The sequence below is a fragment of the Chrysemys picta genome, chromosome 1 (assembly GCF_011386835.1).
Source record: "Chrysemys picta bellii isolate R12L10 chromosome 1, ASM1138683v2, whole genome shotgun sequence".
Lineage (NCBI taxonomy): Eukaryota > Metazoa > Chordata > Testudines > Emydidae > Chrysemys > Chrysemys picta.
The window spans coordinates 64,807,434-64,833,883 of record NC_088791.1 but is presented as its reverse complement, the minus strand read 5'-3'; the positions used below and the strand labels follow the sequence as shown (position 1 = coordinate 64,833,883).

At 41.7% G+C, this 26,450-nt stretch overlaps 1 protein-coding gene across 1 annotated transcript in view; it reads left to right on the top strand.

Moving 5' to 3' along the window:
* Positions 1 to 3,594: 3,594 nt before the first annotated feature.
* The window catches only part of GRIP1 (glutamate receptor interacting protein 1), a 564,775-nt gene continuing 541,919 nt past the window's right edge, over positions 3,595 to 26,450 (top strand). Inside the window, exon 1 of the mRNA XM_065558501.1 lies at positions 3,595 to 3,706. Within this exon, the coding sequence (XP_065414573.1) occupies positions 3,652 to 3,706 (55 nt within the window). The 5' untranslated portion in view covers positions 3,595 to 3,651. The remainder of the gene's footprint in view (positions 3,707 to 26,450) is intronic.

Below are 26,450 nucleotides of genomic sequence, written 5' to 3'. Positions count from 1 at the left end.
ATCCCATTGCAGCAAAGCCATCCACTATGACCTACACATTTCCCAGAGTCACTACCCTTGATATCAGCAGCTCTTTGATTGCATTGGCTACTTGGATCACAGCAGCCTTCACAGTAGATTTGCCCACTCTAAATTGATGCCCGACTGACCGGGAGCTATCTGGCATTGCAAGCTTTCACAGGGCTATTGCCACTCGCTTCTCAACTGTGAGGGCTGCTCTCATCTTGGTATTCTGGCACTTCAGGACAGGGGAAAGCAAGTCACAAAGTTCCATGAAAGTGCCCTTATGCATGCAAAAGTTTTGCAGCCACTGGGAATCATCCCAGACCTGCAACACTATGCGGTCCCACCAGTCTGTGCTTGTTTCCCGGGCCCAGAATCAGCGTTCCACGGCATGAACCTGCCCCATTAACACCATGATGTGCACATTGCTGGGGCCCGTACTTTGTGAGAAGTCCATGTCCATGTCTATTTCCTCATCACTCTCGTCACCGCGCTGCCATCGCCTCCTCGCCTGGTTTTGCTTTGCCAGGTTCTGGTTCTGCATATACTCCAGGATAATGTGTGTGTTGCTTATAGTACTCATAATTGCCACGGTGATCTGAGCGGGCTCCAGGATCCCAGTGCTATGGTGTCTGGGCTGAAAAAAGGCGCAAAACGATTGTCTGCCGTTGCTTTCACGGAGGGAGGGAGGGAGTGGGGGCCTGACGACATGTACCCAGAATCACCCGTGACACTGTTTTTGCCCCATCAGGCATTGGGATCTCAACCTAGAATTCCAATGGGCGGCGGAGACTGCGGGAACTGTGGGATAGCTACCGACAGTGCAATGCTCCGGAAGTCGACGCTAGCCTCAGTACTGTGGACCAGTCCACTGACTTAATGCACTTAGAGCATTTTGTGTGCGGACACACACAATCAACTATATAAAAACGATTTCTAAAAAACCAACTTCTATAAATTTGACCTAATTTCGTAGTGTAGACATACCCAGACTGAACAGAACAGGTGAAGAAAATCCACTCAACTCTCCCGTTCATGGAAGACACCTCTTTATGTGGAGAAGGAATGGCAGGCAGACATGCAGAGGAATGGAAGATTGCTGGAAAATTGACGTTTGTTTGTGGATTTATGTGGCATCTCAGCAAAGAGGTCGACTAAGTAACCCACATAAGTAGCCCACGTAATCACAATGGGCGTTGGCTAAATGTCACCACTCTGCCACTTTTCTGTTTGTTGCATCCAATCCCCTATCACCCATCTCTATGTCATCCAGGACTCAAATTGCTGGGGAGAAAAGTAGTATTTTTCCAGGGTCTGCCCATAAAATGACACCAAAGTGAAACAGCACTCACAGTAGATTGTGCAAGTGCTGAAATTAGGATTACATATGCTGGGCTGTGTTCCAGTGGCCTTTGTGGATTTGACTTCTCCTCACTGGGGATCAGATATACCCATGGGTTCTACTGAGCTCCTCCTACTTGACGATACTCTTAGGCTTCACTGCTTGACTGATGAAAAAAACAGTGGTAGTGTCTCCTGTGTGCCACCTACTCATGGCATCTAAATAAGACATGCTCCACAGATTGCAATCCTCCCTTTCCTTTCCTACATTCTTTTATTACTAATGAAATAGTTAACAATGCTGACATTTCCATTTTCATAATTTGACATCTGAATTAACACCTAACTGAGATGAATAGGGATAGTTTTCACCTCTCAGAGTGATTATGCAGATATCACTGTATTGCTACACTCAGTTTGTGTTTTGAAAGTTTTCTTTGTAAACTGAAGTGGTAGATTTCAGAGTAGCAGCCGTGTTAGTCTGTATCCGCAAAAAGAAGAACAGGAGTACTTGTGGCACCTTAGAGACTAACAAATTTATTAGAGCATAAGCTTTCGTGGACTACAGCCCACTTCTTCGGATGCATATAGAATGGAACATATATTGAGGAGATATATATACACACATACAGAGAGCATAAACAGGTGGGAGAATTAATTAAGAGAAAAAAAACTTTTGAAGTGATAATCAAGCTAGCCCAGTACAGACAGTTAAGAAGTGTGAGAATACTTACAAGGGGAGATAGATTCAATTACAACAGAAAAACTTCAAAAACAGACTCCAACGAGAGACTGCTGAGCTAGAATTGATATGCAAACTAGACACAATCAACTCCGGTTTGAATAAGGACTGGGAATGGCTGAGCCATTACAAACATTGAATCTATCTCCCCTTGTAAGTATTCTCACACTTCTTAACTGTCTGTACTGGGCTAGCTTGATTATCACTTCAAAAGTTTTTTTTCTCTTAATTAATTGGCCTCTCAGAGTTGGTAAGACAACTCCCACCTGTTTATGCTCTCTGTATGTATGTATATATATCTCCTCAATATATGTTCCATTCTATATGCATCCGAAGAAGTGGGCTGTAGTCCACGAAAGCTTATGCTCTAATAAATTTGTTAGTCTCTAAGGTGCCACAAGTACTCCTGTTCTTCTTTTTGAAGTGGTAGAGACTTCCTTTTAAAATGTATTATGATGAAAGGAAAGAGTTGATTCTAAAATACAAGATGGCATGTTGGGTAAGGTTATGGAAACTGTACCCTCATACACCCACTCATCCCACCACCTCCCATTTAAGCCCTGTCATGTATTTTTATTGTAAGTTCTTTGAGAGAGTGATCTTATCTTTAAACTTGTTTAGCCCTATGGATATTAATGAATAATAATGTTGATAGTCCATTCCTCACAGTAAATACCCTCTCTGTAAGGAATGTGTCTGAAATTCCTTAGTTCTAGTCCTTTCTTAATTTCAACTTTGAGTTTCCCAGCATATGTTTTATATATTTGAATAAAAACCCTCTTTCTAATTAATATAATCATAATTTTCTTAACCACTCCTATTAATAATGGTGCAGACCTTTCCTCACCATTGGAGATTGATGGACCCAATATGGTTCTGAAATGGTCTTCAGGATATTTACTGCAAAAGTCATCAGGTCATCAGGCTGCAACAGTGGACAATTGTAACTGTCTGTCCTCAAATATTGACATGGTGGCATCAGGACACTTTCTTCCCTGCATCATCCTTTTAGGGAGTCATCATTTACAAGGTGACATAAAGCAGAGGAAGTGGAAGTTGGAGTGTATGAGGTGGAACTACGAGAATCCTACCAATAAGTCCAGGAGAGTTTGGAGTTTAACTCTTCTTGGGTGGCCTAGGCCCCAGTGTCCAACTCCCTGTTCAGACCCAGGTAAATAGCATTTCCCATCACTAGAGCTGGTTGGAAAACCCAAAAATCATCAATGAAAATTGTTGAAAATTTGAAATTTGGAACATGTTGACCAGCTTGCTTGCTTTCAGACTTGTTAGACAGACCCACGTTCTTGATGGCTTAAGGCCAGTAAAAACTATAGGCTCCTAATGGAGGAGGATTGTTAATGTCTCTCTTATGAAGGGCAAAGTTCCACCTAACTTTAAATGGTTGATGGTGGTTAGATATTAATGATCTTGCTAGTTACTACCCCATCTCAAACTTCCTTTTCTTAGGAAAAGTTATTGAGAAAAAGGCTACTTGGCAACTCCAACCATACTCGGATTCTACAGATTTATTGAATCCTATAGTTGATTTCAGGTCTGGGTGTGGAATGAAGGCTGTACTGATAGTCTTGGTTGATTATCTCTTTGTGGCAAAGGACCACGGTAAGATGTCTGTGTTGATTTTATTAAATTCACCAGGTTTTTTTTACGCCAGATATTATTGACTTGTTGGCAGGATCTGGTGGTGCTAATGAAGTGTCCCTTCAGTGAGTTTCTCTTTTCTTTCATAGAGATCATAAATGATAATGTTGTTTTTTTGCTCCCTGAGGACTCTTACCTGCAGATTTACAAAGGGTTCCATTTTATCACCCCATCTGTTCAATGTATAAGTGAAGTGAGCAGAGAGATTGAGAGACATTTTGGACTGCATCATCATCACTCTGAAAATATTTAGCTCTGTGTCTCCTTTTTATCAAATCCAGTTTTCTAACTATGAACTTCCCTTTGTAAATCCATGAGACTATCTCTAACCATTTTGTACATCCCAAAGTGTTCTATTTTACCCCTTACCAAAGATTTAGAATCAAGGTCAGATATACAACATTTCTCAGTTCTTCCCTTGATGCCCATATTGTAAAAAAGGATTATATTAGCTTATTTCCAGTTCTCATTTTTACTCTTCTTTAATACCATTCTCTTGAACAAACTAGTTTTTTTATGCTAATTCCAAGAGATCAGTATAAATATTTTATACTGAATGTATTCTAGCAGAAGCACAGTGAACATTAGTTGTCTGGAAGAGTTAACCCCTTCAGTGAAAAGGATGCCTGATAAACTGAAAATGTGGCACTTATCCAAGAAAGATCAGTATATTTTGAGCATTCATTTCTGGCTCTAGGAGGTACATATTCTTTACCCATGCTCTCCACGGAACTGCCCATTGATTGTATGTGTGAATAAAGGACAATAGCCACTAAGTTATCATTACATTTAAGGCTCTAAATTAGCACTGTGAAACAAAAGGAATCTATTTAACAAACCCAAACATAACCAAATAACAGTAGGTACCATGTGATACCTACTGTGACACTGCACCCCATATTCTTCATAGTGATATTATTATGATATGATTATGGCATAATTAGCATGCATTTTGTACAAGATGGGGCATGTAAGGTGTCATTGGAAAAGTTATGATTTGTGGAATATAATTATCCTATTTGTGTGCAGGTATCATTTTTTTATCTGACGTTATGAATATTGACTATGTATCTGTATTTCAAATGTAGTTTCATGTGAGCAACACCCACTAGGCAAAATGCTTCCAGTCTAGATAGCCGTCTGTGAAGGGCCTATTCAAGGTAATGGATCATTAAGAAAAACAATAGGCGTTAGGAGAAGCTTATCCCCCACTTGGTAAACCTTCCTGAGAATGCGCCAGACAGCCTGTAAGACAAGTAATGGCTGCTATGATTCAGCAAGGTATAAAAGGGCATGTGACCAGGCCACATGACATGGAACTCCATCTTGGATATCAGTGTTTTTCCACAAACTGAGTTTGGGACAAAGGGTTCCTACCATATGCTAAAGCTATATAAGGCAGGCACTGATATCATCAGTTGTTCTTCACTCCCCCACAACTGAACACCTAGGAGAAGCTTCAAAAGAAAAGGACTTGGAACGGGGGTGGGAATCCCAAGCTGCAAAGCAAGTGCAGCTTGTGCCTTGAGAATCTGCAAGCTGCTTATATCATCAGTCAGGCTGAGAGATTGTTAATTCAAATCCTACCCTTCTAGTATGTTAAACTTAGTTTGCATTTTTGTTTACTAGGTAATCTACTTTGATCTGTTTGCTATCACTTATAATCACTTAAAATCTATCTTTTTCTAGTTAATAAACTTATTTTATGTTTTAATCTAAACCAGTAAGTTTGGAATGAAGTGCTTGGAAATCTTAGCTGTAGGGGAAAGGTTTGTGCATTTCCTCTCCACATTGAGGGGGAGCCGAACGGGATAATAAATTCATACTGGTCGGGGTTTTGACTAGGGCTGAACAGTACAGCTCTGGGGTCCTAGGCTGGGAAGCTGGTGGTTATTTTGGCTGTAGCCTCTCTATTGTTGGTTCATGTATGGCTGGTCAGAGCGCCTGTATGTAACTGCAGCTGTATTTAACTGTGTCCCTATCTGTGTGAATGCTGGTGGAAGTGTAGGATTGGGAGCTGGTCTGCAGCTTGTCACAGCAGCACAGTGCGAGAGGGAGCCCAGGCTGGTGGGTCAGAGGGCTCAGTGGTACCCCAGTTTCAGGTGGCACCCCGGGGGAAACCTGTCACACTTACAAAAGCAACTATTCATAATAATTTAAAGTTAATGTGTAAGAGCTTTAGAATTTTTTGTATTAGACCAGTGGTTCTCAAACTTATTTGATCACACCCCCTTCTTTGTGTCTGTAGTAGTTTATGCCCCCACCCCCGCCACACAAATACATATACCGATTAAAAAAAATCAACATGAAAGTCTCACTAAATATTAAAAACAGTAAGGCATTCATTCAGACTGAGACAACAATCCATTGTAATAAGAGCAAAAGCAAAACTGTGATTGTGGTTGATGCATACAATTAAATGTGAACACCGCATCATAGCAAACAGATTAATGTACAGATGGCAACGACTTTGTATAATACTATGCAAGCTTAACAGTAATCTGTCAAAATGCACAGCGCCATCTAGAGTCAAATGCACGACACCACCTGAGGACCTGATATGTCTGGAGGAATCACCTTTGCTAGTTATTCATTGCTGTGGGTAAAATGTACACAGAATACATTTCTCAGAATACATTCTGCGTCTCCCTAAGGAAGCCCACCCCCAGTTTGAGATCTCTATATCAGACTTTGAAATTTTCAGCAGTTAGCTTTCTCTTTCATGGTTACTAAAAATATTCAGTTCAGTTTTTAATTTAGGATTTCACCCTGGGAGTTTTTATTGTAGCATTTTAAGATACTGGTAGAGATGGGAGAAAGCATACTCTTCAATTTGGGCTGGTAAGGAAGAAGTTGGAACTACTATTTGCTGTAACAGAGTAACTAGCATTACTATTATGTTGCCATAGTAAAGAACTGCCCTAGTAAAGCAGATTTCATACATTTTCCAGCTTTTTATTCAGAATTAATTGACATTTAAACTATGTTGAAACCTACATTCACTAATTCCAGCAGAAGGTCTGAGTCACAGTGTGCATTCAAACCCATTGATAATACAATCCAAATTTAAAAGGGGAATTTTAGAGGTTTATATATAACAGCAAGGACTTATTAAAGCCAGACAATGATCATCTGTGAAGCCACAAAGTTGGGGCCCCATAAGTATCTATAGTTACTACTGTTTCCATGAATCATATGACACTTCATTCTGAAACAAAGTAATGACAAGAGTCAGTATTGGCCTCAAAGAAGAGTTGGGTAAAATGCAAAAGCTAGTTAAATGGAATTTCAAATTAACACATTTGTGGTTTTGTTCTGCATAGTTATGCGTCTAGGTAGCCCTAAGATTTTCAAGGATATGATAAGAGAGGGAATGGAGGAAGGCGGTGTGTCTAAGAAAGAGTGAAATTGAATTGAACAGATCCTAAAAGCTTCTGATAGCGCATACTTATTCCATATTAATTGGAACAGAAAAGATATCTTATTTTCATGATATTTCATGATGCCATCCTGATTCTTCATTGAATTGTAAAGCAAGCACTTTACTGACTAGCTATAACATATGAAGTGAGAAATTAATTTTTCAGAAACTACTCTTTCACAATGTGCCCACATGTACTGGAATGTTAAATTTAAATTAAATTTAAATATAGCACAATACAGTCTATTTTATCTCAGAATAATGCACAATAAACCACACTACTGTATAGTTAATTTAACTATCCACAATGAATCTCTTTTCACTTAGTTTTGCAAAATACATGCTTTTCATAATTATTTAAAAGCATTTCACATACAATCACACCTGTTTCCTGATACAGGACAATGAATTTATTTTACATTTGGTATGATTTCTATTTGCTCAGTGTAAAAGGTAAGCACTCTCTATACCTAAGTACTTCAGAGCAAGCTCACACATGAATATTGCAGGCTGCCAAATGTCAACTGAGACAAAGTGGATGAGGTAATATATTTCACTGGACCAACTTCTGTTGGCGAGGGAGACAAGCTTTTGAGCTTACACAGAGCTCTTCTTCAGATCTGGGAAATGTACACATTGTCAGAGTTAAATACCAGGTGGAACAGATTGTTTAGCATAAACAGTTAACCCAGTGGTGCCCAAACTTTTCCCATCCTGACCTCCCTTACCAGTAATGGAATATGTCTGTGCCCCTCCCTCTGCCCCCCATTACTGCATAGTTGGCTCAGCATAGGAGCTTGGGCTGAAGGTGAAGCTGGGGGGCAGAACTGGGGACAGGGGAAGAGCTAGGGCTAGATCAGAGCTGGTCTGGGAGTAGAGAGGGAATCAGAGCAGAGCTGGGCCGGGGGTGGAGTGGAGGAGGTGGAGTGGAGCTGCATCTTGGGACAGAGCGGGGCTGGGTGGTGCTCCTCCCTGCCCCCCATGGGGGCTGGCCCAGGCCCTGCTGCACACTCCCAGGGTGATGCGCCCCATAGTTTGTGGACCACTGAGTTAACCCTTATTTCAAGGTACACAGTGTTGTTGTAGCCATGTCAGTCCCAAAATATTAGAGACAATTTGGGTAAGGTAATATCTTTTATTGGACCAGCTTCTGTTGGTGAGAAAGGCAAGCTTGTAAGCTCAAAAGCTTGTCTCTCCCACCAACAGAAGTTAGTCCAATAAAAGATATTATCTCATCCGCCTTCTCTCTCACATATTTCAAGGGACCATTCAAGGTGAAGTGGCCTGTTAACACCTCTCCAGTCATGGGAGGATGGGAAATTGGTAGGTTATAGATTGTTCTAATGAGCCATAAATCTAGTGTCTCTATTCAGTCCATGATTTTTAGTGTCTAGCAAAGATAGGAATTTAAGCTCCCAGTCTTGTCTTTTAAAGGTATTTTGCAGGTTTCCTTTGAGGATGAGGATGGAGAGGTCAGATATAGAGAGTATAAAAACTGCTCACCCACAGGTGATGTGGTGTTTTTGTCTTTTATCATTTTTCTGTGTGAATTCATTTGAGAGTATTGGTTTCACCCACATAGTTGTTGCTGCATTTAGTGCACTGGATGAGGTACACCACATGTTGTGATAGGCATATGGAGGACTCAAGGATTTTGAAACGTGTGTTGTGGGGGGTGTTGATCACCGTAGCAGTGGAGATATATCTGCAGGTTTTCCATCTGTTGTTCTGGCAGGGTCTGGTGCCACTTTGAGTTGGTGTATCCTGGACTGTGGGGAGCTTGCTTCTGAGGATGCGTGTGGAGAGGCTGGAGATTTGTTTGAAATCCAGAAGAGGGGTTCAGGAAAGATATCTTTCAGCATGCTGTCCGCATCAAGTATGGGTTATAACTGGTTGATGATACTCCATATGGGTTTGAGTGAGGGGTGGTAGGTGACAACTAAGGGTGTGTGGTCAGAGGGAGTTTTACTTCTGTATTTAAGCAGGTTGTCTTGCGATATTTGGGTGGTATATTCCATGGTGCTATATAATTCTCGGTGGAATGTCTTGGTTTAGTGAAAGCAGTTTTAAGTGTGTTACTGTGTATGTGCCGGACCTGGGTAGCACCGTCCCTCCAACCTTGCAGAGCATATTCCAACTGGAGACAGGGTTGAAAGGGGAGCAACCCAGCTCAAAAGTGTGAAGCTGGGAAGGAAGACAGACCTACCCTGAAGGCTCCTGGAAAAGGGGCCAGAGAAGCCTCCCTGAGGGAATAGGACCATGTGCTGAGCCCTATTGGGGCTGATGGTTTTGTTTCTTTTACCTTATCTGGGACCAGAAGCTGAGGAAGGAAAGTAGTGGTAGGAAGGGACCCAGGGAGGGTAACTCAGAGGGCCCCCTTGGAGGCCAAACATTATTGACCCTCCAAGGGCCCTGGGTTGGAGCCCAGTGTAGTGGGCAGGTCTGGGCTCCGCTACCACTGCTCCCATACTGGCTAGGTGCTAACCACTAGACCATGCAGCCAAACAAGGATCCTATTACATTTGGTAGAAAACAGGAGCACAATAGTGTCCCAGGCCTGATAGCGGGATGAAAGAAAGAAAAAATAAACCACACACTCAGCTATGGATGGATATCGAGAAACTGCTAAAATGGTTTCTTGAAACCAACAGCAGCATCAGCAACAGCAGAGCCAACTGCTCCAGCAGCTCACTGCCCAACAGCAGCAGCAGATGATTAAGGATATGGCAGCATGACAGCAGGAGCAACAACAGTGGCTTATCCAAGGTGACCTTGAGCCTATCCATTGGAGGGAGAATGCTGATCCAACCCCGGTAAAGCTGACAAAAATGGGCCCAGGGACAACCCCAAGGAGTTCCTTGTCACTTTTGAGCCGATGGCCATCATGGCCTGGTGGCCCACCCTATTGGTCCCTTACTTGACCAGACTGGCCCAGGGTGCATACTGAAGTCTCGCCACAATGACTGCCCCCGACTACTTGCATGTCAAAGCAGCCATCTTTGATGCCTTCAACAACTCATCAGAAACCTACCAACAACAGTTCCACCTGGAGAAATTCCCCCTGGCACATGGCCATGGGCAGTTGCTGAGAGCCTGAAGGAACACTGCTGGTGGTGGCTCCAGCCAGAGAGACATACCAGTGTTCAGGTGGCAGAAAAGATCATAGAGAACAATTCACCCAAATCCTTCCAGCAGGAAGACACGAATATGTGGTGAGACATTGGCTGGGAACATTGGCACAGGCAGTATTGACTATTGTTGGTAGAGAAGTACCTGATGTCCCTTGTGTGGCAGAGGCTGAAACACCGAAAGTTGGTCCTGTGTGCCCTGGGTCCCAGAGGAGCATCAATATGCAAACACCGACAATGGTAACTGAGGGAACTTGGATGCACAATCCACTGATCAGGAAGGGCTCACCTGGCATGGCCAAGCAACCTATCCAAGGGGATTCCCTCCTTTGGGAGAAACTACTGAGAAACCAACTCCTTGCATCGGGAGCTGTTTTGCATGTGGCCAGCAAGGACACCTCAGAAATGCCTGCCTGTTCATGGACTTTAATTACGAGCAGACGCGGACAGCCAATAACAGGGCTTGAAAGAGGAGCCCTGGGAAGATCTTCATCCCGATACAAGTGGATGGAGTAGCAATACAAGGGCTGATAGACTCAGGCTATAGCCAGACCTTAGTCCAGGAGAGGTTGGTGGAGACAGGAGATAAAGCTGGGGACATAATCTATCTCCAGTGTATCCATAGGACATATGACCCTACCCAATGAGAGAAGTATGACTGACCATGCAAGAACACCCAGAAATGGTAAGGGCCAGAGTGACAAAAGACCTGACCTACCTGGTCATACTTGAGCATGACTGGAAGTTCTTCAATGAAACGTCAAAGGGTGGCGGGATGCCTCAATGGAGAAAGTGGAGCTGAGGCCAGAAGACCCGAAAAGGTGGGAGGTGGCTGCAGTGGCTGAGAGGAAGCCTTGGGAAGAAGGGGGCTCAAAGGAAGATGAAGATTCAGGAGAAAGAACATCTTCACAGGTGAAGGACCCATTGCCTAGGCCCAACCACGGTCATGGGGACAAGCCACCACCCATCAACTTAGACCTACTGTCCAATGAAGGGGACTTTGTGGAAGAACAAAGAAAATGATCCCACCCTGAGCTGGGTTTATAAGCAGTTACAGTGAGGATGAAATTCAACATTCAACAACACTTTGTCCAAACCATGGGAACAGCTATGGGTACTAGGAACCCATACAGGGTATCATCAAGCAATTATAGTCTATATTTGATGGGGACCACATCCTGAAAGAAATCTTTCCCAAAACCCTTCTTCTGGCCTTCAAACACCCTCCCAAGCCTTGCCAAACTTATCATCAGAAGCAAGCTCCTCACAAGCCAGGACACATGAACTCAAAATAGCACCAGGCCCTGCCAGAACAACAGATGCAAAACCCGTAGACATACATCCACTGCTACAATGATCAACAGCCTCCACCACACACTTTTTAAAAATCCATGAGTCCTACACATGCCTATCACAACATGTGGTGTACCTCATCCACTGCTCTAAATGCACCATCACCAAAGATGTGGGGGAAACCAGACAATCACTATGCTCTCAAATGAATTCACACAGAAAAATTATTAAAGACAAAAACACCATGTCACCCATGGGCAATCACTTTTCACAATGTGATCATTCTATATCTGACCTTTCCGTCCCCATCCTCAATGGAAACCTGAAAAATACCTTCAAAAGACAAGGCTGGAAGCTTAAATTCATAACTTTGCTAGACACTAAAATCATGGACTGAATAGAGACACTGGATTTATGTCTTATTACAACAATCTATAACCCACTAATTGGATGCTGTGTACCCCAGAGCAACACCTGACACCCCCCTCATTAGCACGGTGATATAATTATGATGTATCTTATACAAAGTATTATGTGAAATGTCAATGGAAAAGTTATGCTTTGGTGAATATGATTATCCTATTTGTATGCATGTATCATTTTTGTATCTGCAGTTATAAATATTGACTAAGTACCTGTATTTTACATGTTTATTCCTGTGGTAACTCCCACAAGGTAGTTTACATCCAGTCTTGCCAGCACACTGTGAATGAACTATTCAAGTTGATGACCCATCAATGTGTTGACGTCACTAGGCATAGCTACCAGGTAACTTGGGGAAGTGGAAAGCTGTAAGTGCCGATGAAACTCCCTGCTCTGGGTCTAAGTGAGCCACAGTAACTCCATCTTGTGAACTGTAACCTCCCTACATGCTCACAGCTTAAAGCTGAAGCAGAATATGTAATGGTCAGCTTTTTCTAGCAGACAGCTGCAGTTTTGCTCGCACTAACAGAAAAAGTAGTGATAATGCGGGGGAAAAGGGGGAGGGAAAGGCCTAGTGCGTAGAGCTTGCAAGGTCGAAGATAAGCATGCGAACGGGAACTTTTCTAATGTACTGCCTGCTGTAACTGTTGTCGGGGAGGGAGGGGTAGGAAGAAACCAGAACAAAAGGCTTACTGAAAACAGCTTGGAATATAAAAGGGAAAACTTGCTTGTATTTGCTGCGCTTATGATTTGAGACATGCTGGTCTCCTGAGTGCCTTTTCGAGATCTCGAATAAACTTGGTTTGCTTCTCCACCCTGGTGTGTCTATTGGTGCAACGCACACCGGGCAACGAACCCTGTTGCCCCCTCGGGGTTCTCTGGGCTGGCAAAAATGAACATAATGGGCCATGGACAAAGCTTATCACCACCTGTTGGACTTTCCTGTGAATGTTCTAGACAGAATATGGGTAATGGCACCTTCTATGACTCATCAAAGCATGCAAGAGCATGTGACGAGCTCATGTGACACTGGATTCCATCTTGTGCCTATACTTTTCCACTAGCTGTATTGGGGGCTTTCTTTGGGACAAGGAAGTTCCCGCCACATGGCAGAAGCTATAAAAAGGAAAGTGACATCATCACTTGGCCTCACTACCCCCAAACACCTGGAAATACCTCAGGAACAAAGACTGAACTGGGAAGATGGTCCCAGGCTGAAGGGACTTCTAGCCTGTGTATGGAAGATCTGTGATCTGCTTGTATTGCAAATTTGTTTTATTTCTTAGATAACCAACTTTGATCTGTACACTTATTACTTATAATCACTTAAATCTATCTTTCTGTAGTTAATATATCTGTTTTTTTCTTAACCTAAAACAGTGTGTTGTTTGAAGTGCAAAAGGAAATCTGCTCAGGAACATGGGCTGGTGCATTGTCCTCTCCACACTGAGGGAGGGGTAGACTGGGTAATACATTTACACTGGTCGGGCTTCTGGGAGAGATGTTAATGAACCACTTCACTTTGAATGGTCCTTTAAAATATGTGCTAACTATTTATGCTATACAGTCTGTTCCACCTTGTATTTAGTTGTGACACCGAGTACATTTTCCAGACCTGAAGAAGAGCTCTGTGTAGGCTTGAAAGCTTGTCTCTCTCACCAACAGAAGTTGGTCCAATAAAAGTTATTACCTCACCCAACTTGTCTCTCTAATATCCTGGGACCAACACAGCTACAACAACACTGCATACAAATGTCTTAACTAACATTCCTCCACTGACATGCAGGTATGTTCATTAAGGAAAGACTCAATATATATTCAGTAAAATAAAAAAAAATGGAAACAAAGTTGCCTTATGTGTATATAGATATGTAATGTTTAATGTATAGAGTATGCTTTTTTTCAAGTATAAAAACTAAGCTAGTTATACAAACCACTGTACATTTTCAAGACTTACTAATGGATATGTTTCCTCTTCCTCAAGCAAAGTGGGGAGAGGAACACATTTGTTGACATTTAGTAACATATTCCATCATTTCCTAATGACTTTACTGTCTCTGATCTGTTTCCTCCCCCTCCTCCTCTCCCCTCAATAAATTTTTGGCATGAAGAAAAGCTTGTAAGCAGCTCATACAAAGCATGGAAGAATAATTTATTTTCCCCAAATGTGATTATATACACTTGATATTTCAGTAGTCTAAGGAGAACCATCTTGTTTCTATTATCATTCTTATTGGCTTCGAGCTGTTCAATAAAAATATGTACCTACCAATAAACAAACTAATCATTTCAAGCTTAAAATTCATTATCCATTATAAGTTAAATTCAAACTTTTAGCTTTTCTTCCATGTTAGACTAAAGAGGATTAATAAGTTTCTTCACAAGAAAAACTGTAGTAATTTGGATGAAACAATGTTATGACATGGAAATTAAAATTCCAGAATTACGAATGAACACCACACTATTTCTGCATAGGGTTGCCAGACATCCAGTTTGCAACTGGAATGCCTGGTTGAAAAGGGACCCTGGCAGCTCCAGTCAGCACCACTGCCTGGGCCATTAAAAGTCCAGTTGGCGGCGCAATGGGGCTAAAGCACGGTCTCTGCCTGCTCTGGTTTCACATGGCTCCCGGAAGTAGCCAGCATGTCCTTGCAGCCCCTAAGTGCAGAGGTGGCCAGGGAGGCTCCGTGTACTGCCTCCACCCCAAGCTGTCTCTGCAGCTCCCACTGTCTGGCATTTGCGGCCAATGGGAGCTGCAGGGGTGGTGCCTGCAGGTGCGGGGGCAGCACACGGAGACCCCTGGCTGCCCCTGTGCCTAGGAGCTGGATATGCTGGCCGCTTCCGAGAGCCACACGGAGCCAGGGCAGGCAGAGAGTGTGCTTTAGCCCCACTTTGCCACCAACCGGGAGCTGCCTGAGGTAAGCGCTGCCCAGTCGGAGCCCGCACCCTGAACCCCCATCCGCACCCCAGCCTCCTGCCCAGCTCTCAGCCCCCTCCTGCACCCCAAACTCCTCAGTCCCAGCCCAGAGCCCCCTCCTGCTCCCTAACCCCCTCATTTCTGGCCCCATCCCAGAGCTTCAACCCCCAGCTGGAGCCCACACCCCCTCTCAACCCCAACCCCCTGGCCCAGCCCGGTGAAAGTGAGTGAGGGTGGGGGAGAGCGAGCAATGGAAGGAAGGGGGATGGAGTGAGCAAGGGGTGGGTCCTTAGAAAAGGGGCGGAGAAAGGGCAGGGGCAAGGTGTTCGGTTTTGTGAGATTAGAAAGTTGGCAACCCTATTTCTGCAATATGTTTTACATGTACCTCCATTTCCTACCCTGCTTATTTTGTGATATATTCCAAGATTAGGGGCATTTTATGTAGATTTTTTTGGAGAAGCTACTCTACCTGGACACCTTTCTTTCTTTCTGTCATTTGAAACAAACAATATATAGTATTTTGGTGACACTTAACAGTACTCAGAATTGCACACACCAAAAAAAGCAAAATACTTTTTGTCATATGTTTTTATTAAAAAAAAAAAATCTGGTGTATAAAACACCACAAGGGAAAAGCATCAAAAGCAAAAGTAAAGAACAAGATGGAGTAAGATACAATGTAGGCACTTCAAATCGCATGGAGTTCTCTTATGGTAGAATGTTCATTGTTTTTCTTTTTCAGAGTTATTGATTCCAGGTCTGTTATAAAATTGTGATCGAACAATCCTTATTTCATATTTACATATGGTAGCACTAAAGGGCTGCATTGTAAAACATTCAAGGATACAGTCTCTGCCCCCAAAGAGCTTACAACATATATCTCCTTAAGTAGAGTGAGAAAACATTGGTTTCTCTAAGCTGAATGGCAAAACATTAAAAAAATTGTAATGAGCTTGTGGGCCCAGTTTTCAAACAGCAACATCCAAACCCTTAATTTGGGTATTTAAATTAACATTTAAGTCCAGAAAATAATTATTTATGCACCTTTTAATGGGGTTTTCACTCCACACCAGCTCTAAAGGCGTTAAAATGGCCCAGAAGAGGCCAATTAACCTTCAGAGTTGCACCTGAAGGGAGGCCCTGGGATTTATAAAAAAAAGTTACTAACCTTTCCATAATTGTTGTTCTTCGAGATGTGTTGCTCATGTCTATTCCAAGACTTGCCCTCTTACCCCTCTACATCGGTGATTGGCTGGAAAGAAGGAACTGGAAAGAAGAGCACGGGGTTGGCTGGGCCCTTTATACCAGTGCTATGTGCTTGTGGCACCACAGGGTGCCCGAGCTGCCCTGATGGGTATCATTGAGGGAAAAATTTCTGGCAACTCTGCTCAGGGCGTGCACGTGCCTACAGTGAAATGGACATGTGCAAGCACTTGAAGAAATACTAATTGCTGATGAAGCCCATCTGGGGGAGAAGCTATGTAAGGAATATAATGAGAGGAAGTTAGTAGTAGGAGGGGGAGAACCTGGAGTCACTTGCTGGGGGGAGAAGAAGACGACAACGATGATGACGACAGAGATGGAAGCAACAACAACAATCTACACGGGGAGAATAAGCCCTGGGATCCTAGCCTGGGAAGAGGCCTCAACCCCAGAGAAGTTTTAAAGAATAAGGACCAGAGAAGACAGGGTAGAAAGAAGCCCAGGAAAACAGCAAAAATGAGGGGGACTGTGTAGACCTTGCCTGTTGGTTATAGGGTCCTTGGACTGGAACACAAAGGGAAAACCTGGATTCCCCTATCAGCCACTGGGAAGTGGCACGGGACTGTTGGAGGTGCCATCCAGACAGTTGGTCTGGGGAGATTTGGATACCCTGGAAGCGTGGGGGGACCACATAGTGACCGAGTTGGAGGGCTGAGTTGTGGGGAGGGAACACTGAATTCTGGGATGAGACCACTGCAGCAACAGAGTGACCGTTGATGGGGGTGGCATATGGGAAGAAAGCTGCTATGCCCAACCAGGCCTGGAGAAGGTGCTGTTGTGGTTGGTGAACCTGTTACACACCGACCGCAAATTCTTATTTTGGGGAGTCTAAATGCAGGGTTTGGCGCTCTTATGGGAGTGCCCAAGTTGGAAAACTGAGATTCCTGTGTCAATGATGGAGGATCAGTGGAGTGGAAATGTGATAATATTCTCAGTTTTGGGATTCACAATTTCCCTAAAGATGTCCAACACATGTTTTGATATACTTTTTGGTCAGAATTATTGATTTTTTTGGGGGGGGGGGGAACCTCTGCTAGAAGGAGCAGTCCTTAGAACTCAAAAACACAAGGGGCAAGCACATACTGGTAAATATTTACTAGCCTCCTCTCTCCCCCTGACTTCAAAGTGAGTTGCAAATGGTCAGCACTCTCCAGTAGGAGGGGGTCAGCAGGGTTTTAGTGATAAGGTGCTATGATTTAATTTTGTTCATAATAGTCTCAATAGATTGCCTCCTCTGTTCTCATAAGCAGAAGGGAGTGAAAATCAGTAGATCTCTCTCTCTCCCCCACCCGCCCTAGCAGGAGTTGAAGTACTGAGAGAATATGTGAGAGAGCTGCAGCTCTATGGAACATTCCTTTGGGACCCTGGAGAAAACTCTGAGTTTTGCTGGGCTTGAAGAGGCAGGGGGAGTGATACAGAAGTGGAGCAGGGACCAGTTGCTCTCCAATGCATAGTCCCTTGCTGACCTATGGATTTCCATCAAGGTGATAATAATCATCAGAACCGCTCACATAAGCCCTGCCTGTATGAAAAAAGGCTGCAGGACTGGGGCCTTGGTGGATAACAGGAATGCATCATATGTTCTATGTTTGAATTTTTGTAAAACACTTGATTGCATCTTCTGAAATATTATTCAAAATTGTCAAACTGATTTGAATTCAAATATTGCCATAGTAGGACTGTAAACAAAGGGTAAAACGAAATGACAGTATATTGAGGTGGAAGAGAGACTTTTAAGGAGGAATTGCAGGAATCAGTGTAAGGCCCAGTTTCATTTAGCATCTTTATTAAGGGCAGAGTGAACATTACTGAAATTCACAGATGATACCAATTGAGGCTGTGCTGCCAGAGAGCAAGAAGCTCCCTGGAGGACACAGCCATTGAGGAAACACAGAACCTCAGCATGGATGGCTATCTCCTGGGATCATCCAGGTTTGGCAATGGGCCCAAAATCCTTTTCCACAGGCAGGGAGAAAACCCTCCAATGGGATCATGGGTGGGGGAAAATCTCTATGAGGGAACATTTGTGTAGATTTCCTCCCCGAAAGGCACTTCATGTGAATTTTAATGTGGGAGGAGATGATTTGGCCCTAAGGTTTTTAAGCCTGTCTGGAAAATTTGAGCTGGGGTACTATATTATCCCTCAGGAAGAATCTGATATATTAGAATCATGGGTGTTTGGAGGGGGGGCGAGGGGAATCATCAGGGATAGTGAGACACTAATTAATTATTGGTGACACTATTTGTTGATCTGGGCATAATTAGGGGTAGCTGCAGTTTACCCAGCTAAGTAGGTTGTGTTATAGTTTATTTAATGAGACATTTTATTGCACGGTATTTGTAGCGTTTCAACTTCTCTAGTGTTATTGTTGGGACACTACTGTTAGCTCGTTTTGATGGTTAATATGTTCTACCACTCACAATCACACATCAAAGGATCTTCTTTTGTTGAGTTATTCGGTCCTTGTTGTTCCAAAGGGTTGTGATACATTTTATGGTATTTTGTACTCTGTTCCTGGAGCCTTCCAAGAAGAGAGAGAATGAATAGACTGTGAAATGCAGTTCTTCTTCCCCAGGTAGCACAATATTGTACTATCATCAAAGTACATCACAGTGAAAATTATTAGCTAGGGAGTTTCATTAAAAAATAAATATATACACTTGATATAAATCTGCCTATTGTATGATGCGAGAGAAAGGAACACAGCACAAAGCATCAGTGTTTGCATTCACTAACACAAGTGCTATTTTCTCTGACTACAGTATATTGATTGATTTATTTTTAAATATGCTTCAGCTCTTAATGTTCAAGGTACTATGAAAAACCTTAATGAGTTCTCCAGAATCCAAGGGTTTAATTCTCTGAGGTGCTGAGCATTCTCCTTCTGTAGAGAACTGAGAAAGCTCAGCATCCTGCAGGATTGAGTCTTTGCTCTGTGTAAACTCGAAAGCTTGTCTCTCAATAATAGATGCTGGTCCAATAGAAGGTATTAATTCACCCATCTTGTCTCTTTGCTGAGAAACAACCAATTAGTTTTCCCAACAATTCGAGTTTGTCAAAACAATGTTACTTTAATGATTTTTTTCAGGAAAACAGCAAGTTAGTCCCCAAGTTGCCTCACCCTACCTCCTTTTTGAAAGGTTACAGGGAGAGTTTAAATACATTCCAATTAATGGGAGTTCAAACTTTTGTAACTTTTAATGTAATTCTCATGTACAGTGATACCAATAGTTTGTGAAATGCTTTGGAATTCCCGTGAGGATGAAATGCACTACATAAATGTAAACTATTCTATAATTAATGCAATCAGTTGTTATGACAGCCACCTGTTATAGAAATCAATACAAAAGACATTGTGAAGAGAAGCAATAAAATGTTCAAGGAAAACCCAAACATACAATACCCTTGTTACAAGACTTTTAGGAGGAGTATAACAGCATGGGAGTGGTAACGGTGATTGTCATTCCCAATACATAAATAAAAATCAGCAGATAAGCCAATTACCAATTCAAAATGAATCACATCATAAATATCTTCTTAATTTGCATTAGGGACTTGATCTTGTTCTTTCTTGGGTAAAACTCACTCACAGAAATCAATTATCCAATTTTTGCAGTTCAAGTAACGTCAGTGTGTTTGCATGGGTGAAAGTAAGGGCAGAATTTGTCTGACTTATTTTTATTTTTTGTCTCAGCCAGGATTGCAGGATAGGGTACTAACACCCTAAATGAATTTACCATAGTTGATTATTATTTTGAATTCACAGCTCTGCATTAAAATATTTGGGCAGTGGATCTCAAAATAGATATTTCCCAAGTGCAACGGAACTATCATATACATTATTCAAGTTAAAGAAAGTACCTAATTCTGCAACCATAATCCAAACCTTCTTGAATTATGGACACAGGAACTAGATACAATATTACAGTAGTAGTCATACCAGTGCCAAATACAGAGGTAATATAACCTCTCTACATGGGTGGCGGGTAGAGCCCCATTTCAGGGAGGCTAGCCGCCGGCTCCGTCCCTTCGCCATCCCCTGCAGCCTGGGCCCCGAGACCTCCTCCCCCCACGCAGCCCGAGTCCCCCTGCCCCCTCTGTGGCTGGAGCCCTGAGACCCCCTGCCCCTTCCCCATGGCCGGAACCCCTTCCCCCTCCTCCACCCCCCCGTGGCCCGAGCCCCCCTGTTTCCCCAAGGCTGTAGCCACAAGACCCCCTGGCCCCTTAGGGAGATTACTAATGAACCCAGGAAGCTGAATAGCACATACGGCCTTCTCAGCTGCCCTGGAACCTGCATGGGGCATAATAAAAAGCAAAAATTTCCCCTGCCAAACCTGCAACCGGGGTCCCATTGCAGTGGCTGCTCTAGGGGAGGCAGAGCCTCCCCTGGCCTATTATACGTGTTGCCCATGCCTCTCTACTTCTAGTTGATATTCCCCTGTTGATACAGCCAAAGATTGCATTAGCCCTTTTGGCCACAATACCGCAGTGGCAGTTTATGGTCAGCTGAGTATCAAGTCTTTTTCAGAGTCACTGCTTCCCAAGATAGTCCTCCACCCTGCAAGTGCGGCCTGCATTCTTTGTTCCTAGCTGTATGACTAGTAGAAATACACCTGCTTGTGGGAATTAACCATTTACAATTACAATTTCAGACCTGCCAGTTTTTAATCCATTGATATGTGCCATATTGATTTTACACCCATTGTCTAATGGCCTCATCATGTAGAGTGCCTATATTTCTAAAGGGTCAGTATTAACCTTAATAAATGTGAATGTGTTACTGCTGTATGTCATGTTGGGCCCAGGCATTCAAGCCCTCGGTGTAACAATAGCCAGTTCTCCAGTGGATACAGACCCTTGTCCTGTGGCAGGATTTTTTTCTCCTTTTGTAATCTTCTCCCATGTCAGGTGACTAGGGCCAGGAAATAAAGTTCTCTTATCAGCACTCTTCTGTATTACACTTTTTATTTACCCTCAGTGGATGAAACTCCCACTGACTTCAATATGAGTTCTGCATATGGAGGACTTGCTGGATTGACCCAATGGTACTGATTTAGGCCCTGATCCAGCAAAGCATTTAAGGATGTGCTAATTTTTAAGCATGTGAGTAGTACCATTGAAGTCAGTGGGAGTATTTAAATACTTCAAGTTATGCACATCCATAGTCTGTTGTTAGATCAGGATCATAAGCAGGCTAAAAAGTAACGAACTCTTACCTCAACATTCATAATTAATACTAACAATAGTAAATCTCATTTTAAGGTGAGCATGCTTCAAGGCTTCTATTGTTGTGCATACTTATTCAATGTTCTTCTGGTGTGTTATCATATCTATGTATGAATGTGGTGTTTTCAGTTACAAAATGCAAATCTAGCATCCTTCTATTGGACTGTACATATAAAGGTTAGAAATATGTACTATAAAGAGTATCATCTTTTCTTGACACACATGGAAAGGTCTCTTTGTGATAATTTCAATACTATATAGAGTAACAGAAAATATAGCAAGAATTTAATTAGGTTGGGTTCACTTGCATTTTTCATTAAATTAAATAAATGTATCTCATTTACATTTGGGGAAGAAATGTGTGCAAAAATTCACCATGGTGGGTTTTCAGCATCATTAATGAACATCCATTTTTGAGATTTGGGGAAAAATTTTCAAGCATGCATAGGGCCCAGATCCTCAAAGGTATTTAGGTGCTTAACTTCTGTTGATTTCAATGGGAGTTAAGCACGTAGATCCTCAAAGGTATTTGGGTCTAAGTGACTTGGGACCAGATCTTTAAAGGTGTCTACGTACCTAACTCCCACTGAAATCACTAGAAGTTAGGCTTCTATAGTGGGATTTTCAAGAGTGCTTAAGTCCCATTTTCAAAAGAGACGTAGTCACTTAGACACTTAAGTCTCATTGAAAGTCACTTGGGAGCTTTTGATAAATTCATTCTTTATCCATTTTAGCCACTAACGCAAACGCTCGATGGTACAAGAGTTCTAAGTACCTTTATTTTTAAAAGACTGTTTCTAGTTAATAATCTATTTAGATTTATAATTCAATATCTGCATAAAAAGAAAGCAATAATTTGGATTGCAAATATTCATAATTTGCTGTTTTCATTAAGCTGGTAGTTTTGTAAGTCATTTAAAGGGCTACAGAACTAATTTTCTGAAAGAACAAGACAGTTACAGGGTCTAATTAAAGTATTTTATTTTAATGGTACACCCAAACCAAAATTTTCAAATCTGGGTGCCTAAAGTTAGTTGCCTAAATCTACTCTTAGGCTCCTAACTACGGCCCCACTTCACGAAGGTTCTTAGGCACATGAAATCAATGATGAAAATTAGGCAAATACTTACGTACCAAGCTGAATTGGGGCTTAAAAGTGGCCTTATTTTCAAGGTTGCTGAGAACCCACAAATCCCACTGAAGTCCAGGGAAGTTCAAGGTGCTCAGCCCTATAGAAGATTATTCCATTTTTATTTAGGAATTGAAATATTGATTTAGGAGCTTACCTTTATGCATCTGGGTTTGAAAATTGGATCTATCTTATTAATCGTTTAGAAAAAAATCAAAATAAATATAAAATGCAAACATTATTCAGGCTCAAATATGAAACACACAATTACTTTTACACAAAGTTGTTTATAATCTAAAGTTTAATTTAAATTAAAGATTAATACAAACAATAATACCCTGCACTACATAACACCAGCTTCTCTTGGAAATATCAAAGCCTTTTTTTTTCATATTGCCACTTGCCATTATCTGGACAAAAATTAAAAAATCCTTTAAAGTCAGAAGTAAATGAGACAATTCTGAAAGAACATGTTAATAAATGTTTAATTGTAACTCTTCACATTAATTGGTGTTATTTGGGGTATATCATTGTGGGTGGAGAGGGAATCATTGGTTTTATTTGTGTTAAATTAGTGTTTGTTTAAATTATATACAAACTATGTTAAAAATAGTAGTACTTTGCATTAAACTTTTTTTTTCCATAGTGGAATCATTTGGATAAATTCTGAATTGTGTTTTAAGTATTCTCCCATGTAAACATACAATAATTTAATTGAACTGGCTGGGTTAGTTACTGCTGATTGTGGTCCTGATTCAGTAAACCATCCCTACTCAGCAAAGCACTTAAGTATGCGCTTAATTTCAAGCATGTGCTTGAGTCCCATTTACTTTAATGGGACTCAAGCAAATCTTAAATGCGTTGCTGAACAGAGATGGAGTTAAGCCCATTGTTATGTAGCATGTTGAAGTGGGGCTAAGTTTGCCTGCATGTGGGGGAAGAAAGATCTTTATAATATTTCACTTAATACCTTTTTGTACAGATAGTAAAGGTGTATAAGAGTGAGGAATCAAAATCCTAAAATGGAGAGAAATACTCTAGTTGTCAAACAGGGCAGCATAGGAGGCCATCAAATTTTTCATGGGATATAGGTTATACAAGAAAGGTGCAAGCATCTTAAGGCTGGGACGATGGCCAAGATTTCCCAAAATGATTAGTCATATTGACTGACTCAGTTTTTGGGTGCCCAACCTCATACACACAAAAGATCTGACATTTTTTCTCAGTACTTTCTAAAAAAAACAGGCTCTTTTATGGTGTCTCAGGTTGGACAACCAAATATTGCGGAGCCAAAATCACTAGTCAGTCTGGAAAATTTTAGCCCCTATTTGTATTCTTTTTGTAAAGAACCATGCACACCTTTCATAGAATCATAGGGTTAGAAGTGAATATGAAGGTCATCTTTGGTGCTATACTGCATATATAAAGACCTCCAGTTCAGGCCATCAATGGCAGTTGAACTCAGGACCTTTGGCACTAGCTTCTGTTGCTGAAGCTGGACTCCAAACCCTTCTAGAATAATCTTCTACCTAAGAGTATGTCTATAGTTGAACAGTTAGCCATGTCTTAACAGCTGTGAATTAACAAATATTAACAGAACTACACAGTCTAGTGTGGACAAGATACAAGCATTTGTTCCTAGATACTCTACGGTTCAGTACAGCTAGCAATTAATGTTTGGGTACACAGCTAACAACAAAAACAACAAAGAGTCCAGTGGCACCTTAAACACTAACAGATTTATTTGAGCATAAGCTTTCATGGGTAAAAAACCAAATATGTTAGTCTTTAAGGTGCCACTGGACTCCTTGTTGTTTTTGTGGATACAGACTAACACGGCTACCCCCTGATAACTAACAACAAACATTAGTGTTTGCACTAGAATGTAGTACTACCGTTTTTGTTAACATTCAGGGGCGTGCACAAGAATTTAAATTTGTCCGCTTTTGGTGGGGCATGTTCGGTGCCCCCCCTGTGGCCCTGGGGCCAGAGGAGCTCTGTGCCCCTGCTGATCATTGGGGGAAGGCATGCCCCTGCTTGCCCCCCATTAACATTTGCTAATTAATGTGTTAAAAAACACTGAAAACTTCAAGTGTAGGCATACCCTGAATGTCTCATCCATGAACCTTTTGATCTGATCTACTACACTGTGACAAACAGCTTTGAAGATAAGCAGCCTTTTTAATAAAAGAAAATACAGGGGAAGAAAAGCAAACAGAAGTATACAGAGAAGACAATACTGTATACAATAGAGTTTCAGTGTGCCCAGTACTCAGGTATGACAAGATTTGTATCTTCCTCTTAATGAACTAAAATCATATTATTAATGATTTATACATGTAACCATTGCTAGCACAATGTGGGTCTCTGTCCCCATATAAGAGGACATGAACCTAACATAGCTGCCAGCTACAACAGTTTAGAGTGCACAGTGGAAATGACAGTGCCATCACCATCCTAGTTCTGCAGCTGGATCTGCATGGGTGGACCCTTCCATCCGTGTGGAGTCTCATTGAAGTGAATGAGCTCCGCATGGGCATAGGTGTCTACCTGCACAGATCCAAATGCACTGCAGTATCAGGGCCTGCAAGAATTGGAAGATCTTACCACAGCAATTTGCAATGCCATTTTGGATGTCCTCTTTTGGAGGAGGGGTTCTCTTTGTCTGCTTTTGAAGCTTTGTTTTTAATCCCAAATGCCTGTGTGATACTGTTAGGTATTTGGAATACAAATACGTTTAAAGCTCCAAATCCTTAGTTTTATTTATTTCAGTTTCGATGCATCCACATAGTACTCCGATCACATGCACAGTTATTAAAAAGCTACTAAAATCCCACCAATTTCTAAAAGCAATAATAAATTCTCTTAAATGCCCCCCACCTTTCCCCCACAGCTGAACTATCAGCAGCATCCAACATTTTATTCCTCCTATCTAAGCTTTTGGAGAACAAATGGACTTTGCAGTGTGATTAGGAAGTCAACACATTTAATCTCTTAATTGAAATAGGAAGGACATTTCACATATGGGGACCTCATCCAGAATATCCTACCTCCATCCCCCTTGATTAAATCAGGATTTTTTTTATTTTAACATCTCAGAAGAGCTCAGTGCTGCAGGATCAAACAAGGAGAGAGGTTGTCTCTTTAGAAATCAGGATTCAATTCACTTGAAGCTTTTTAAAGTTAAAACATGTACATGCAAATGAACTGGAAGCCAGTGCACATAACAGTATTGGTGTGATGTGCTCGCTGTAAGAAATGTATCCTAACAAATGGACGACCACTTTCTGGCCATCCAAAACCAGTTGTCAATTCAACACAGCTAATCTGTTGCTAATCTGAATAACAAAATGCAGTCAAACTCACCCAAATAAAGCAGTTGATATCACCCTACAAATTCCTCCAGTGATTCCATGGAGACGTTTGTCAGAAAGAGCAAATAATTGGTTAAGAAGACTCTACAAAAATAAGCAAAAATAAAAATCTTGTACATGATAGAGGTAATTTATTAGTTCTAGTCAGTGGCAGAAATAACATCAGATGCTTCTTTCATATTCAATGTGCTTATTCCTGAAAAGTCAGTCCATATTTAGAATTTTTTAATAGCTCTGGAGCAAATCCAAAACAGCAGCTGGGATTTTATGATTCCTGTGAGACCTTGAAAAATCCAGCAGTCAGTCCCAAGGAATTTTTACTCTTTAAAAGTGATGGCACTGTGAATTAGGTGGAAACTAGGTGTTGTATACTGAAGACAAAAGCATGGCAATCCACTACAAATTTGTATCACTGAAATGGAATTCTACAGAAGTCTGACAATGGCAAAGAGCAAATTGCAGGATCAAAAAGTGCAATGTTAGGGCTCAATGGAGCTTTGTTCTATCCATAATGTGGAAAACACATTGGA